Genomic DNA, 17,495 nt, shown 5'->3' on the forward strand with positions numbered 1-17,495 from the left:
AATGTAAAATGCAGATATGAAGTCCAAGTTGTTGCAGTATATGTTCCACTAATTAAAGGTGATGTAATTAAATCTGAGAATTCTACCACTATATGAACATCCCAAATGCCTAACATATTGATAATAATAATTATTGCCATCTAACTATTGACAACCCATTCCACCAGGCAATTCAGCTCAAGGAATTAGAGCCAATTTTCCAACAAAACCTCAAATCCTAATAACAGGGCCCTTGTACAAATCCCTCCGAATCACAAAGTTATCAGGGAGCTGAAACTCTTCTAGCCAAGCCACTTCTGAGGCGTTTATTTCACTTGATTCAGTAATACCTTTAAAAAAGTCAGTTGAAGCAATAATTGAGTGAGTTTTTTATGCTGAGTGTAAGCAAATCGAGAAAGTTATGGATAAGGGAGCAAAAACTTACTGGGTAGATCCTTTCTTGGAGATTTCCGGAAGTAAGAGCAATGCCTTCCATCCTCAGACGCATAAGGGGGTGATAGAATGTCAAAGAGAGCACAGGGAGTTAAGGCTTTGAATGAATGAATGTTCCCGCCACTTGCTGGATAAAGAATTGTCGTACCACAGGGTGCAGACATCTCAGTATTCTTGACAAGCTTTGCTGGTCTAGCTGCAAATTGCCACCAAAATATAATCTGAGATAAGGAAAATTTAAAGGCGTCTATGTCTTAGAAGAGATATAGTGAAAATTACACAAAAAGCATAATAGTTGCCCAAGACTTGGGTTTAATAAGGACACGTTTGGCTACCACAGATATGCTTTCATGATAAATTAGCTTCTCCAAGTGGCGGGGGTAGTGGGAGAGGGATAGGTACAACAGGACTCTGTCTCTGTGTGTATGGGTGGAGGGAAGCCTGGAAAACCATGAAGCAAAAATCTGACACCAAAATATGATCAACTTTTTTCTTGGTTTTTGGCCACTTCCCACCCTCCACTCAGTCGTGCCCTCTCAAGTCTCTCCTTCTCCCCCTCTCTCACCACTTGGAGAAGCTAATTTATCATGAAAAATATTTCATGGTTGCCAGACATGCCCTAAAAGGGGAACAATTTCCACACCCTTGTTTTATAATGGCACTCCCCTCTTTATTTACTACTAGGAAACAGCCTCCCTGAAAAGCAGGGGTAAGGCTGTGTACATCTAGCCCTCCCCAGACCCCGCGATGGCGGGATCCTTGTGCACTGGGCAGCCCTTTTTTAAAGGCTGAAGGCTGTCACAACTCCAGAACAGCTATCAAGAACCAAACATAAAAGTGTTTACCAAAACAAGGGAGTGTGGATACTGTTTCCTTCAATAAGGTTGTAAAGAATAAAACTAAGGATTTCGGTTTTGGCATCTGTTTCTGTTGTGATGAAAATGGAAACATGTAAGTTTCAGATAGAAAGATGTGTAAACGATGGACATTTAAGATAAAACTCTTGAAAATGCTAGAACCTGCATAAATACACTAAGAATCATCACAAAAAAAAAATCCATAATGATTTAATAACATCGAACGTCAAGTGACAAGCAGTGCCACACAAGTCTGATGATTCAATACATACCACATTTCACATGTAATTCATATAAATATTTATGCATAATACATACACCATTTTTCATACAATTCATAGACATATAACTATATAACAAATACTTATATAGTAATGGTATATCCATAATACACTAGCAGTTTTGATTTTGCTATGTATTTCGGTTTCGGTATCTGTTTCAATGGGGGTGGAAATGAAAAAAATTCAGTCATTTCGTATCATTTTCTGTGGAAATTTAAAACTACGAACAAAATCAATTACAAAACAAACAAAAATTTAATTGTATAAGAGATTTTTATTGAAAAAAAAAAAGAACATGCACCCTTAGCATGCATGCACTTAGAGAAAATATGCGTGCACATGCAAACATGAGATTGCCAGAGCATACAGTCGGTCGACGCAAATCCCACCATGCCAACAAAATGTATTTAGGAGGACCTGTATGTCCAGTCATCTGTTCACAAAGTCTCTCATTTTTGTGGCAAGTTAAAACCTGTGACCTTCAAATAAACAGTATTGCCAAGTAATTCCACATAGCCTACGTCTCCAACTAACCTTAACATGAAAGGCATAAAATATAATAAACCACTTGCAACTACAAAATCAGGCCGAATGAATCGTTATAGGAAAATGATCATACGCACGCAAAGCTATAGTAATGGAAGAGGAAATCCAACGGGGCATGGGGAGTAGGTACGTGCATGAAAAGTTTAATACACACATCGTATTACAACATCATATTATTATCTCAAAACTGGCCCCACAAATATACCATCCAAAAGAAAACATCATATTATTGTCAAACCTAGCTTCTTGAGTAGTCTTGATTTCTCAATGTCCAGAACAACATTATAAAATACTTATCCAAGTGTAACATGTCACAAGTATTCTTATTTTCTTTCCAAAACAGATGAAAATTAGGTTTAGAACTTAGAACCACACGCGCACGGGCGCAATTCCATAACTATTTGCTTATAATTGTATCACAAACTTGGGATTTTTTTTATAAAAAAAAAATCTTCTTAAAAGATAGGTTTCTGAAAGTAGAAACTCAAATGATGATGCAGGAACGGATTGATCACATTGCATAGATCTAAAAATTCGAGAATAGATCTAAACTCTGAATTGAATCCCCTCGCTAAACTGATGTTTCTGTCTCAGGATGTCCCTCTATACTGTTGTCTTCTTGAGTTATACCTATCGTCAGATGGGCCGGGGAGGATCCGTATTTATTTTCTGTGTCTGGCCGCTGGTGACCCTCCTCTCTGTACATCTGCTTTGTTAACCCCCTTCAGTCTCCTTATGACAAGGACATTTCAATTTGCCGTTGTCTTTGTCATCAAAGAACTTCTGATTGCCACTCGGTCATTGGAACTACCTCATGCAGTAACTAATGAAGAATAGTATGCCTGGGCATGGTTTCAAATTTCGGTTTCAGAATGCGTTTCGGTCGTCACCGAAAACCGAAATTTTGAAATTCAAAATTTCGGACGAAATCGAATAAAATAATCTTTTATGTCATACAGAATTTCGGCCCAAATTTTGAAATTTCAGTCGTAACTACAGCTGAAATTTCGGGAAGATATTAAATAATTAATAAAAATCGAGATTTTTGCGTGAAATCCCTTAAATGACCAAAATTTCAAATTTCGGTCAAAATAAAAGACTGTTTCGGGTATGTGTGATTTCGGATTTCGGTCGAAATTTAAAACCATGTGCCTGGGATGGCAGCGGAATCATAGCCTTCCTTATGCTTCTCTCACTCTGAACTAGAGAGTACACCTGCTCCAAAGTAGGAAGCATATTAAGGCCTACGATTTGACCCCTAGTAACGTCAAATGCCGGTTTCAGACTTGCTAAGAACTCAAAAAGGTGATTTTCTTCCACCTGTTTCAGACATCTTTCTCTATCAGACTTTGTATCCCATTTCAAGCCCAACTTACCTCATCCACCAGTATATATCATAGATAGGGAGTGTACCAAAAATCAGCTCCGTAGGATCATCCTAACCCCTCCATTTGTGGAGGACAAAAATGGGGCAGATTTGTGTCTGTCCATTTTTGTCCTCCACAAATGGAGGGGTTAGGATGATCCTATGGAGCTGATTTTTTGTACACCCCCCATCTATGTAAGGGACTTTCAAATGAATGGTTTGGATCATCCTAACAAAGTGGGCCCCCATGTGATTGGGCAAGCTAGCTCACCATAAGTTTGGTGAGCTTAAGCTCACCAACAGTTTCCTTATATATATATATATATATATATATATATATATATATATATATATATATATATATATATATATATATATATATATATCCGTGCAGACCAAACCCACTCCATGAAGTTGTTTCCATCAAATTTTATTGTTGTAATTTGTACGTTGGGAATGTAACTGTAGGAACCTATTGCCGTAGCAGATCCAATGTCTGGAGTCTCAGTAGCAGTGGAGCTCACTTCAGATCCATCAGAAGAAGCCATTAAAATATTAAAACAACCTTAGAGGAAGATTCTCAACCTTTGTATGACAGATAACTGATTTTTTCATAAAAAAAAAGGAAGAAATTGACTAACAAACCAGATTTCAAATAATAGTCCAAAATTGAGGGATGAACCCCAAAAAAAGTCCACGAAAATGGAGAACTCCCTCTCATGAGCTCAGATAGAAACAACACCACCAACATATTCTCCCAAAAACTATCCAAAAAGGTCAGCTCCCCTTCTTAATAAGTCCCGGGCTAAGAGTTTACCCGCATCAACCCAAAAACTAGTTTTTTTTAACATAGAGGCCCCCCCAAAAAATTCTAAAACCTCACCATAATTAAGGGAAAGGGATGTGTATCCAAGCCATACAGGTTTTCAAACTTGTGCCAAGGCTGTACGACTATAGACACCAGCCATATGGCCTAATGACGTCACCAAGGGGGTGCCCAGTTCAAAAGATGTATTTTTGTGGGGAAAAATCCCAAGCCTTATGACGCAACAACATAAAAAGAGAAATAAAGAAGAGAGAGAGAGAGAGAGAGAGAGAGAGAGAGAGAGAGAGAGAGAGAGAGAGAGAGATGAATATTGGAGAAAAGGGAATAGATCCCAGGAAAACAGTTAATCATTCAAAAAAAAAAGGAATATATCCCATGATGGGCTATTCCTTGTTATTTATATTAAATTCTTTAAGACTGGGAAGAGACATAAATATTTCCCCTGCCAAATACTTTTAATTATATTTATTTCTACAAAAGATAACATTTTCAAATAAAGTTGAGAAGTATAATATAAGCATTCCTTTCAAGATAAAATTAGATGGATTGCAGAAGTGGATTGCACAACAGTTATCACATTAGAAGCTTCAGGGATGTCAATTGCTTGAAGGTTGATACTAATGTCTCAAACAAGTAATACAAAATCAAGTCTAAAATAAAAGTGAAAAAATAATTTCCTGGATGAGAAAACCCTAAAGCAAAATAAAATTACAATGGAGAAAGGTTTCCTTTACAGAAAACTCCATTGTAATATTTAAAGGGAACTATAATTTCTGTAAATGGTCACAATTTCGAAGGAATGCCTACGGCATTTTGAATGTCTATCTTCAGATAAATATGGTTCAGTAATCAAAGAATAAATGAAAGGCATGGCATGATAGAAGAAGCTCACCTTTTGATGGATCAACAGACCCAGGTAAATCTAGCCAGTCATAAGAAGTCACATGCAATGAACCAAATAGAAGCTTGCTCAATACGGTCATTCCAGGATGATTGTGAAGGGGTATAATAGATGAAGGTGGCATGCAGAATATTCCTATCTGCAGGAACATTTAAAAAACCCTTAAAACATGTTAATATTATGAGGAATGGTAGAATGAAGGGAGCCCTCAAAAAAACCAACTAAAAGGGCATCCTCATTGGTCATTTTCAGCAAAAGCCCATCTTTATTGCAGTGAAAATATGGAACAACTTTGCCATAAAATGCGGTTTGCTGAACAAACCAATAGGAGTACCCTTGTAGCTGATTTTTGCAAGGGCTCCCTTCATTCTATCATTCCTCTAATAATACACTCCACAAAAAAAAAATCCAGAAGATCAACTGCATCACATCCTACGCTATACCAGTAAATAAATAAATTGAAGAGAGATAGAGAGAGAGAAAGACTCGCAATCAAGTACAACTTTACTAGTTTCATCAATTGAAGATCAAAACAACCACAAAATTCCTAAAGTCTTACAACATAAGTTTGGGACGTACAGAAAAGCTGTCACACTCGTGCAAATGCAGATATTTGATTGGAGGGAGATACTGGTTGCTCCCATTACGACCTTTCTTTCCATTTATACCATGTAAGGAACCTTTCCATCCACGAACTAACTGTGCATCCTGCTCGAGACCCACATCAGAAGCCCTGATGTTATCTGAAATAGCAAAAGAGTTAAAAATGTTTTATTAGAAATCCTTAATTCAGTCCTACGTGGAGAATGTCCTCCACCCTTTTCAGTGAGCAATCAATAGGAGCCAACTGACATGATATGAGGTCATGCCATTGTTTTACTATAGGTCCCATCGTAGGTTCAAATAAGAATGGGTGGAGGACCATTTCTGGACTTCGTGAGTGAAACTGAAGTATTTCTCTTCTTAAAACAGAATGACACTACAGAATACACATTCAAACCAAAAGGTTTTCAATACTCCAAGAATACAAACAGAAATAGATTGCCATACATGTTGCTGAAAAAGATAAATCTATGTTTGTGGATATTCTCAAGAGCTACTTTTCAACTAAAATTATTGTGGATGTAAATCTACCACGGTATCTAACATAACATGTTACCAACTCCTTTGATATTCTGCCATGCATAATAATACAAGAGAAACCAAATTCCACTGCCAAATTCTAATGTTCTTCAAAGTCACGAATTAGTCTTACGGACACAAAAATCTTATGTCCAGTTATACATTTTTCCAACATCCATACTCAAGAATTGCTACAGAGCACAATTAATTTGCACCATGGACCATTAGATAAGTCTATAGCAAGAAACTAGCAATTTCAGTTCACGCAATGTAATGGTTGGATGTTGGAAACACGATATAGAGGAACCAGAAAATGGCTAAAGTAGCATTCTCCAATTAAGAGGAAGAAAGTTTTCAAGAAACACCACTGAGGAATCCCATGATGTAACCTTCACTCCAATCGTGTATGCTTTGGCTTTTGAGGAAAGGAATTCTGAAGAATAAGATCACAGTCATGAGACAGGTCACCATAGAAAATAAAATCAGACAAAAGAGACATGTTGGGATCCGCACGATGATCTGCCAACCCACACATGAGGCCCATGTCACCTCTACTACTAATGAGCTAGATCATGCTTAAGTGTCCCTACTAGGGCTAATTGAGTGACCTCTTCCAGAAATTGCATTCAACTTCCAAAGTGAGCATTACAAGGATGGGAATGAGGACCTGATAAATTCCGAATGGTTCTTGTTCCAACTCCGGTTCAATTTTCTAGAGGCATTGATCAAAATAATACTAGATCAAATAGTTTTCTACTAGAATTAAGCAGTAACTATAAAAACCGAGACCCATGTACAAGAAGAAAATAAGAAAAGATTCAGTGATTTTTTTTTGGGTAGGTAAGCTGGGATCGAGACTGAGACCTCAAGGTTGAGAAACAAAGCCTCAACCGTTCAGCTACAGGCCCAACCCCTACATCTAGTGATTAGGCGACCACTCATCATACATCTACAATGGACACCTTAACGTCCTTATCTCTCCCATCTACCAATGCAGGATTGTGTCTAAACTCAGTAAATGGAGAATAAGACAAAAGAAGGACCCCATCATGTTAGATCTACTAATTTGGGGACATTCCCTCCTTTTTCCTAATTTATTATTATTGTTTTTGTGTGTGTGTGTGTGTGTGTGTGTGTTTGGGGGGGGGGGGGGGGGGGGGGCAGAAGCTCTGCTTTTGATTTAGTGGCGCACGCGGTTAGCGAAAGCTCTAAAAAATGATAAGTGGTGCAAGCGGACGTTGAACAAGAAAGTGGACTGGTTGTCGGGGGAAGATGAGTTCCTCTGGCATATATCTCTTGCATTAAAAGAGGGAAGGGGATGGGAATCAAGATTGAGAAAAAAACTGATCCATGTTTACAACCATAATCCAAGAAAGAAAATGAAATAAAAACTCAGTCACGAATAAACTAAAACACAAATTATAATTCCAAAAATCAGCCCCTTTCTTCATCATATTCCACATAGGTATAGAGGAATTATCCCATCTTACAAATAACAAATAAAAATGAGCAACATTCTAAAAGAAAATCCAAGCCTTCAACGTCCAGTGAGCAACTTCTGATTTTCCTTCCCCGTGAAAAAAGGTTGAATTTGACATCCAACTTGTCGTTGCATCTTTTTCTTTCTTGTCATGCTTCTAGAATATCTATGATAGATTCAGCAAATTGTGTACTTTTTAAAGCAAATTGTATTCTTGCAAGCTTGGCCTCCACGTGAGATATTTAAGACATCAAAGTTTCCTACGAAAGATGAGCTCCAATGTGCATGTGCCACTTTTATTTTGTGATGAAATGGCAATTTGTTGTTCTCACCAACCACATGTTTCCTTTTGTTGGAAAGCAAAGGCAAGTTCCTAAATTCCTAATTAACTCTCATTTAATAAAAAGGTAAATATAAGGAGAGCCATTAGTGGGTTGCCAAGGTGATAGGGACCAATAATGGAATAATGGGAGAGTTGATAATCTAGCATTAGCATACTAAATAATGGGAAAAGGTATCTAAAGAAATTGTATTGAAATGAAAATTACCTCCATGTGAGATATTTGGACATCAAAGTTTCCTAAGAAAGATGAGCTCCAATGTGCATGTGCCATTTTTTTTTTTGTGATGAAATGGCAAGTGTTTCCATCTCACCTACCACCTGTCACCTTTTGTTGGAAACAGTGTTGCATGGATTCGGATTCGCGTGTCGGGATCCGACATGGATTCGAGGTGTCGGATTTGGCAAACTCCCAAAAGTAGGATTCGGATTTGGTAATTTTTAAATAAAATAAAAATTTCTAAATTTAAAATTTAAAATTTAAATATATATATATATATATATATATATATATATATATTGTGTGTGCGCGCGCGTGATTGTGTGTGTGCAAGTGTGTGTGTGCATATATATTCATGAAAATTTTGAGGCTAGAGGGTTGAGGCGAGTTTTGTATTAAGAGAGTTGAAGGAGGAAGGGGGTCGATGTTCGAGGGTCGAGGCGCTATTTTTTTATTAAAAGAGTACGGGTTGTGCTTTCATATAAAAAAAAAGTTACGAAGAAAATACGTTTAAAGGGAAAATATACAGGATTTGCATTTCAAAAGAGACAACGATGAATTGGATTCGCCCGGAAAAAAAGGATTCGTGCAGGACACGGCTGCGACAAGAATCCAGGTGTGTCCCACGTGAATCCATGTCCAATTCGGATGCAGAGACGTGTCGATACGGATTCGGCATAGGGGGCAAAGAATCCATGCAACATAGGTTGGAAAGCAAAGGCAAGTTCCTAAATTCCTCATTAACTCTCATTTAATAAAAAGGTAAATACAAGGAGAGCCATTCTTGGGTTGCCAAAGTGATAGGGACCAATAATGGAATAGTGGGAGAGTTGCTAATCTAATATTAGCATACTAAAGAATGGGAAAAGGATATTTAAAGAAATTGTCTTGAAATGAAAATTACAGCTAAGAATTATGACTGAGATGGAAACACAATGACAAGGAAAACGAGATTAATAATTTAGGCAAAATCAAAATTGGAAACTTACTATTTTTTGAAAACTAAAAATTGGAAATTACCAAATTGAAACCCAAAATTCAGGTTTTGGAAGGGTTTCTAAATCTAGACCAACAAATTAGGAAACTAGACACGAAACAGGAAACGGGCAAAATTAGAAAGTGACAAAATTAGAAAGTAGTAAAAATGAAAAGTTCCCAAAATGGCAGGTGACGCGACAATGTCATTTCAATGGACCAATCGATGATTCGGGAACGGATCATCGAGTTGAGCTAATTTGACAGCTCGATCGTGGATATGATGTTTCTGACCGTCGATCTACTTGGGTTGACGAGATGCTCCTGCAACATTCCCCTCGTCTTGAAAGCAACTCGCCCACGAGTTCAGTTTCGCGTTGTTTCCAATGTGGCGAGTATGGGAATGATGGTCGAGACCGACGTGCAGCTCACACCTACCTCAAACGGAAGTCCTTTCCACCGAACCAAGTATTTCCATTGAGATACTATCTTGGCAATTTTGGTTGGGCAGTGGGACTTGACTGGAAAATATGCCCTCAAGATGCTCTAAGAGCAGTGGTAGTGGAGGCAAAATGTAGCTCTCATCACTCTCAAAATTAAGGACAGGGCAATTGTCAAAGTGGAGGAGATCTCGGTACGCCCTCGGAGTGAACATAGCCTCAATTGCATCTTCTGTCTTTAGCTTCATCTAGTGCATGTGTTACCTCGTCGATCAGGTGATCATCGTCGGCATCCTCACTCTGAGGTTCAATGATATTGAGGGACTCTTCTTCCTCTTAAAGTTGAGATTCTTCAAAGAAATCATCAAGGGTTTCATCATTTTTTTATGATATAGGGCATCCACACCCCAATTTTTAGGGCTGGACGATTCCCTACGGATGCGCGCAATCACCCGTAAACCACGCCCATTGGGTAAGCCCGGGGGGATTCGAACTCGCGTCACTGGGGAGCCAGGACGTTAAGCCAAAGAGCCACACCCGTACGGGTTTGGGTTTCATCATTTGATGGCACCGAAGTGCTCGATGAGGAGACACATGTGAGTTAGATTGTCGAGCTTGTGGCGTTTCGGGCTTTCTCCTCACGTCTTCGCTGGTATGCTGCCGGTGCGAATTTTTTCATGAATCAGTAACGTATTTCCTCCTAGTAACGTATTTCCTCCTATCTGTTGAAAGGAAGTTCTCCCAACTCGCGTCGCTCCATCTCCATGCATTTCCACATGGATTGTCTGTCGGTGGTTGAGACTGTAACACACATAACACATTTCAAGGCCATTGAGCCAATACATGCACTCGGCCTTGCAATCGCGCCATATCCGGAGAAGCGTGGGACGAATGGTAGCTCTATAGGTGGAAAATAAGCTCTACTTTGACACATCAGTCCAGAACTGCTGAAGATCAGAATTTCTGCAAGACTTAGCTCTGATACCACTTTGATGTAGGTGGGCGGATGCGGAAGCACTGCTTTTGATTTAGGGGCGCACGCAGTTAGTGGAAGCTCTAAAAAATTATGAGAATTGGAACGCGCAGAAGTTGAACAAGAAAGTGGACTGGTCGTGGAGATGATCAGTTCCTCTGGCATATATCTCTTGCATTAAATAAGGGAATGGGATGGGAATCAAGGTTGAGACGAAAACTGATTCAGGTTTACAACCATAATCCAAGAAAGAAAATGAAATAAAAACTCATTCACGAATAAACTAAAACAGAAATTCTAATTCCCAAAATCAGCCTCTTCATCATATTCCACACACACACAGATATATATATATATATATATATATATATATATATATATATATATATATATATATGAGCAAAGTGTTGGTGAGCTTAAGCGCCCCAATCACATGGGTCCCACATTTTCTGTGGTGATCCAAACCATTCATTTGCAAGGCCCTATCATAGATAGGGTGTGTACCAAAAATCAGCTCCATAGGATCATCCTAACCCCTCCATTTTGTGGAGGACAAAAATGGGAAGATTTGTGGACAAATAATGTCTGTCCATTTTGACCTCCACAAATGGATGGGTTAGAATGATCCTATGGAGCTGATTATTGGTACACACCCCATCTATGTAAGGGCCTTTCAAATGAATGCTTTGGATCATCCTAACAAAGTAGGCCCCAATGTGATTGGGCGCTTAAGCTCACCAACACTTTCCTCCATATATATATATATATATATATATATATATATATATATATATATAGAGAGAGAGAGAGAGAGAGAGAGGGAGAGAGGAAACTGTTGGTGCGCTTAAGCTCACCAAACTTTTGGTGAGCTTAAGCGCCCCAATCACATGGGGGCCCACTTTGTTAGGTGATCCAAAGCATTCATTTTAAAGTCCCATACATGAATCTGCCCATTTTTGTCCTCCACAAATGAAGGGGTTAGGATGATCCTATGGAGCTGATTTTTGGTACACCCCCTATCTATCATAAGGCCTTTAAAATGAATGCTTTGGATCACCTAACAAAGTGGGCCCCCATGTGATTGGGGAGCTTAAGCGCACCATAGGTTTGGTGCGCTTAAGCTCACCAACAGTTTTCTCATATATATATATATATATATATATATATATATATATATATATAGGAAAATGATTGTGTGCTTGAAGCTCATATAGCTTATATGAGCTTGAAGGCCCAAACACATGTGGGCCCACATTGTTAGGATGATCCAAAGCATTCATTTGAAAGGCCCTTACATAGATAGGGTGCGCACAAAAAATCAGCTCCATACGATCATCCTAACCCATCCAAAAGTGGAGGGCAAAATGGACAGACACCATATCTGCCCATTTTTGCCCTCCACTTTTGGATGGGTTAGGATGATCCTATGGAGCTGATTTTTTGTACACACCCTATCTATGATGGGGCCTTGCAAATGAATGGTTTGGATCACCACAAAAAATGTGGGACCCATGTGTTTGGGCCCTCAAGCTCATATAAGCTATATGAGCTTCAAGCTCAGAATCATTTTCCTCATATATATATATATATAAAGGAATTATCTACTCTTACAAATAACAAATAAAAATGGGCAATATTCAAAAAGAAAATCCAAGCCTTTCAACGTCCATCTGATTTTCCTTTTTCATGAAAAAAGGTTAAATTTGACATCCTACTTGTCCTTGCATCTTTTTCCTTCTTGCCATGCTTCTAGAATATCTATGATAAATTCAGCAAATTGTCTACTTTTTAAAGCAAATTATATTCTTGCAAGCTTGGCCTCCACGTGAGATATTTAGGACATTAAAGTTTCCTAAGAAAGATGAGCTCCAATGTGCATGTGCCACTTTTATTTTGTGATGAAATGGCAAGTTGTTGTTCTCACCAACCACCTGCGCCTCCTTTTGTTGGAAAGCAAAGGCAAGTTCCTAAATTCATAAATAGCCCTCATTTAAAAAATAAATAAATACAAGGAGAGCCATTCGTGGGTTGCCAAAGTGATGCGGACAAGAATCACCAAGAATGTTCGGTTCATTGGTCTGGAACAATTCTTTTATTTTTTTATTTTCTATTTTCGTCATTTTATTTGTAGTATTTTTTTGGGCATCAAAGCTTGTTCGGTTTTCCGATTACCTATCTAAAGAGCCCAAGATTAGGCGATTTGGACTTGATTTGACAAAGTTATAGGCGTTTTACGAATATGGTATATGTATATTATGGGATTACTATTTTAGGTAAGTTTTAGTCGAGTTTTAAGTTTTATTTATGTTATTTTAAAGGGACGGCTGCAATTAGTTGCTTGGGTATGAACTTAGTTTTTAGGGTTTCTTTTCTTATAAATATATGTTATATAAGCATTGTAATGGACTTTGATTATTGAATGAAAATTTTGCCTTTAAGCTTTTGAGTTCTTTGAGAACTTTTGGTTGCTTGGATTAACACCTGCAGGAGTATTTTCTAGTCTCGCTCTGAGAAACTCGACTTCGACGGGATCGAAGTAAATCTCATCCCCTTCGACGGTGCTCGAAGTATCCTATTCCCTACGACGGTGTTCGAAGGGCCCCTTTTTCATTTATTTTATCAATCTTGCATCCGCTGCTGCGCCACGAAGAGCGCCCAGGTTTTCAAACTGCATCACAAAGTGATAGGGACCAATAATGGAATAATGGGAGAGTTGCAAATCTAATATTAGCATACTAATAATGGGAAAAAGGGTATCTAAAGAAATTAACTTGAAATGAAAATTACTATTTTGACTAAGAGCTAAGACTCAAATGGAAACTTAGTGACTAGGAAAACGAGATAACTAATTTAGGCAAAACAAAAATTGGAAACAAACTATTTTTGAAAAAACTAAAAAATGGAAACTACCAAATTGAACCAAAATTCAGGTTTTGGAAGGGTTTCGAAATTTAGACCAACAAATTTGGAAACTTGACACAAAATGAGAAACGGGTAAAATTAGAAAGTGACAAAATTAGAAAGTAGTAAAGATGGATAGCTCCTAAAATGGCAGGTGACGTGCCGATGTCATTTCAATGGGTCAGTCGCCGATTAGGGGGCGGATCATCAAGTTGAGCAATTTCGACGGCTCGATCATGGATGTTTCTGACTTTCGATCTTCTTGGGTTGATGAAATGCTCCTACATCAGGAGGGGGGATCTATTAATATAGCCCAATGCTCCAAGTATATGCTACTATACATTTCCTTGGAATAAGTGACTTCTTGTCTGCCATACATATAGCTCTAATACATGAGCTGAGATGATTGCAATGCTAACAGGTATACAATAATGAAACGAAGGGGCCCATCACAATGAGAACCCAGGCGAGAGCAGTTGGGCATACATCTGTTAAAAATGACAAACCACTTGAACATGGAAACATTAAAAGATTGACATTTAAATTTTTAGCTGTAGACATCAACACATCTTAAATTATTAGTTTTAGATATCATCACATCTTAAATTATAAGCTGTAGATATCGTCACATCTTACATTATAAGCTGCATCACGCCAGGACCATTATGCTAAGCAATAGGTCATAATGCCTATATTCAAATGTTGTGTCTTCTATATCCTGGAGTGGGTATGCTGAACGAAAAACATTTAGGGGCCGTTTGGATACGCGGATTTTAGAATCCAAGTTTTAGTTTGAAAACGGTGTAAAAGAGGGCCATGATCAAGCTGCTGGTATGCTGTCCTGGCAGCGTTTCTTGGATTTTATGTAAGAAAACCAGGTTTTAGAAATCTCTCCCGCATCCTGCGATTTCTAAAACCTGAAAACATGGGACGATCGCCAGCTCTCTTGCTGTCGGAAAGAAAGGCTATAAATCAGAAAACGACGGCTGCTCTCTTTCTTCTCGTCTCCCAACTACAAGTTTGAGGAAATCCAGGATTCTAAAATATGTGTATCCAAACGGCCCCTTAGTGATGCAAATTAACCATAACTGGACAGAAGCCCTAGCTAAATTTTACCATTAGGCGCAATTACATTCATTTGGAAAGCAACTTAATCGATTATGCTAGTTGGGAGAGCATCAAATAGTGTAATTAGAAAATAATATAAAACATATATAAGCATACTGGTGGACATATGATATATGCAGTACTGCATTGATTGGCTAAAGCATAGCATCTACAAATATATGCTGTGTAGACTGACCTATGATTTAGCCGACACTTTGAATTTACTGCTGACACGCAGTGCATGACACGAGTGTCCACATGTGTCGACACTTTTAAACATACTGCTAGAAGTGTCATACTTAATGTGAGCCTATCGACACGGTTTTATACCGTGTCAAGTGTGACATTCTGTTTTATTATTGAACATTGTGTTTACCTCTTTTAATAGGGATTTGCTAGGGGCCATTGCAAAAGGCACTTCACAGGCCAGCTGTTGCATGAGAGAGCAGCCACCTCAGATGAATTAAATGAATAAGATAAAAAGTGAGCCTATGTGGCTGCTCTCTCATGCAACAGCCGGCCCGTAAAATGCCTTCTGCGTTGGTCCCTAGCAGATCCCTTATTATTAACTATTATTTTATCATAGACTCTTCTTTTAGCTCATATCCCCTCCCCCCTAAAATCCTAAACATATATCCCCTCCCCTAAACCTAAAATGCTAAACAAGCTCCTATTTGATTATCTCATGTTTGTTTAAGATTATAGCTAATTAATCCTAACATTTATTAGTTTGTTAAACGAATACCGTATTTACAATTGTTGCAAATTATGATAGTAATCAATAGTTTTGTATGTATGTATGTGTATGGGCATGTCACCATTTCGGTATTTTTAGGGGCAACCATATAAGACACCTCGTATCCGAGCCGAAACTCAACACAACACACGAATTTGAATCCACAAATCATGATTATATATACTTTCTATTTTAGCCGTGTCCCCATTACTAAATTTTGGGTGTTTGCCGTGTCTGACACTCCGTGTCCATGTCGACACATACGTCCACAAATCGTAGATACTAACTTAGTTAAAAACTAAAAAAGGAAGAAAAAAGTAAAAGTAATTCATACCTAATTTTGCACGAACTTTTTCAAGAGCTTCTTCAGAAACTGGTCCATTAGTAGAGAATGATGCTTTGCAAACCTCATACAGCTTCTGTATAGCCGGCATAATGTAAGGATGATATCAATTAAATCAACAGATTCTGTCCAATAGTAGTAGTATAAGTACAGTAGAATGGCTCTGTCAGGAACGTATAGTTCCTGACCATTCAGACTAAAAATAGCTTGTCAAAATGTTCAAATACACTGGAGACAAACCAACACTGCAATTGTTCTCTCTACCAATCTCAAAATACAATTAGGGCAAATTCGAATCTCATTATCTGAACTAAATTGCTACTACCCATGGCACCTTATTTGATCCCTTTTTATTAGACTCGTCAGAAGTAAAGACCTGTTGAAGTCAAAAAAAATAAAAAGGGAAAATATAAAACATCAATAGCTGTCATTGGGCAAAACACAGCATTTTTCCTATATATAGAACATCAATCGCTGTCATTGAGTAAAACATAAACACAGCATTTTTACTGTTCCATATAAATATAATATACGAAAGATAAGAAAGAAATTTAAGGGATGCATGCAAATTGTTGGAAATCAAATCCCTAAGGGCCCATTTGGATACCTCATATTTTGTATTTGGATTTGGAATTGAGTTTTGAATACAAAATGAGCAGATCCGCCAGTTCATGTTGAGGGAGACAGAGAGGGAAGGGGGTGCTTCCTATTGGAGGGGGGAGAGATAGAGGAGCAAAGAGGGGGAAGGAAACTGCCAGATATATACGGATTTCCAATTACTTATTTCCACAGCATATTTGGAAATCTGATTTTTTTTTCACTGTCAGTCGCTGATTTGGAAATCCAAGGATTTGATCCCTATCCAAATCACTACACAAAAAGGGCTGCAAATGTGAGAAATCAAAATCAAAATCTTCTCAGCATCCAAACGGGCCCTAACTTAATTCTACAGCTTGAATTTGGCAGAAGGTGAATTATGCAGTTTACCATAAATCCCTAACTTCTATTGTAATAGATTACGAGGGGAAACTAAACGTGGATTAGATGAGAAACAGATAAGAAGGAGGATTCCTCATTTTTTCCGATTTAAAACTGAAACAAACATAGTAAGTTTCAGAGAAAGCATTTGGAAACGACAATTACAGTCGAAAAAAAAAAAAAAAAAAACGAAAGAAACCCTATCTGAATTTCGTAAGGAAACGGTTCGTGCGATAAAAGAAAATACGAAGAAGAAAATCATAGAGCAGAAAATGAAACGAAATTGAAGAAAAGAGGGAATAGAAATAAAATTGAGAGGAAAGAGAGGAAAAATAGAAGGGATTTAACGTACCTAGGTGCGCAAGAGAAAGGAGGGTAGGGTTTTGAGATGGAGGTATAGAAGCTGAGAAATTGGGAGTGAAAAATATGGTCGCAAGGGAAGGTAATTGAGGCGATCTTCGAAATGCCATTGCAACTCTGGCGTTTTGCTCTGTCTGTATATAGACCCCTTTTCTCAGTTTGGGCCGTGGTTACGGATGAAATTACGAAACTGCTCTCGGCATAGTAAAGAATAACGAAAGGGACGCCTCATTTCCCATGAGGATTCACCGATTTAAACATGCAAAAAAGGGGATCACGAGGATTCCCCGATTTAAGCGGGGACGGGGGAC

At 38.2% G+C, this 17,495-nt stretch overlaps 1 protein-coding gene across 4 annotated transcripts; it reads right to left on the reverse strand.

Moving 5' to 3' along the window:
* Positions 1-17: 17 nt before the first annotated feature.
* Positions 18-17,344, reverse strand: LOC143861077 (plant cysteine oxidase 4-like). Of its 4 annotated transcripts, XM_077371970.1 has the most exons (7): positions 17,177-17,333; positions 16,087-16,222; positions 15,838-15,971; positions 5,789-5,952; positions 5,201-5,348; positions 425-628; positions 18-329 (listed from the first exon to the last, which is right to left on the reverse strand). In XM_077371970.1, exons 3-7 carry the CDS (start codon positions 15,935-15,937, stop codon positions 211-213), a joined length of 735 nt encoding a protein of 244 aa, XP_077228085.1. In that variant the 5' UTR covers positions 15,938-15,971; positions 16,087-16,222; positions 17,177-17,333; the 3' UTR covers positions 18-210. The 4 variants fall into 4 exon arrangements, with proteins under 4 accessions (XP_077228085.1, XP_077228084.1, XP_077228086.1 ...); XM_077371969.1 differs by having other exon boundaries at positions 15,838-16,222; XM_077371971.1 differs by lacking the exon at positions 16,087-16,222 and having other exon boundaries at positions 17,177-17,289.
* Between the last annotated feature and the right edge of the window lie 151 nt (positions 17,345-17,495).

This window comes from Tasmannia lanceolata, unplaced genomic scaffold, assembly GCF_043159265.1.
Source record: "Tasmannia lanceolata isolate RefF3 unplaced genomic scaffold, GAP_Taslan_0.1 ptg000037l, whole genome shotgun sequence".
Lineage (NCBI taxonomy): Eukaryota > Viridiplantae > Streptophyta > Magnoliopsida > Canellales > Winteraceae > Tasmannia > Tasmannia lanceolata.

Coding starts and splice junctions, on each gene's coding strand:
- LOC143861077 (XM_077371968.1), bottom strand. CDS start 17,294: ATGGCATTTCGAAGATCGCCTCAATTACCTTCCCTTGCGACCATATTT. Junction 5,953..17,176: donor CCTTTCTCTTGCGCACCTAG/GTACGTTAAATC, acceptor TTGCTATTTCAG/ATAACATCAGGGCTTCTGAT. Junction 629..5,200: donor GTCTGTTGATCCATCAAAAG/GTGAGCTTCTTC, acceptor GGCAATTTGCAG/CTAGACCAGCAAAGCTTGTC.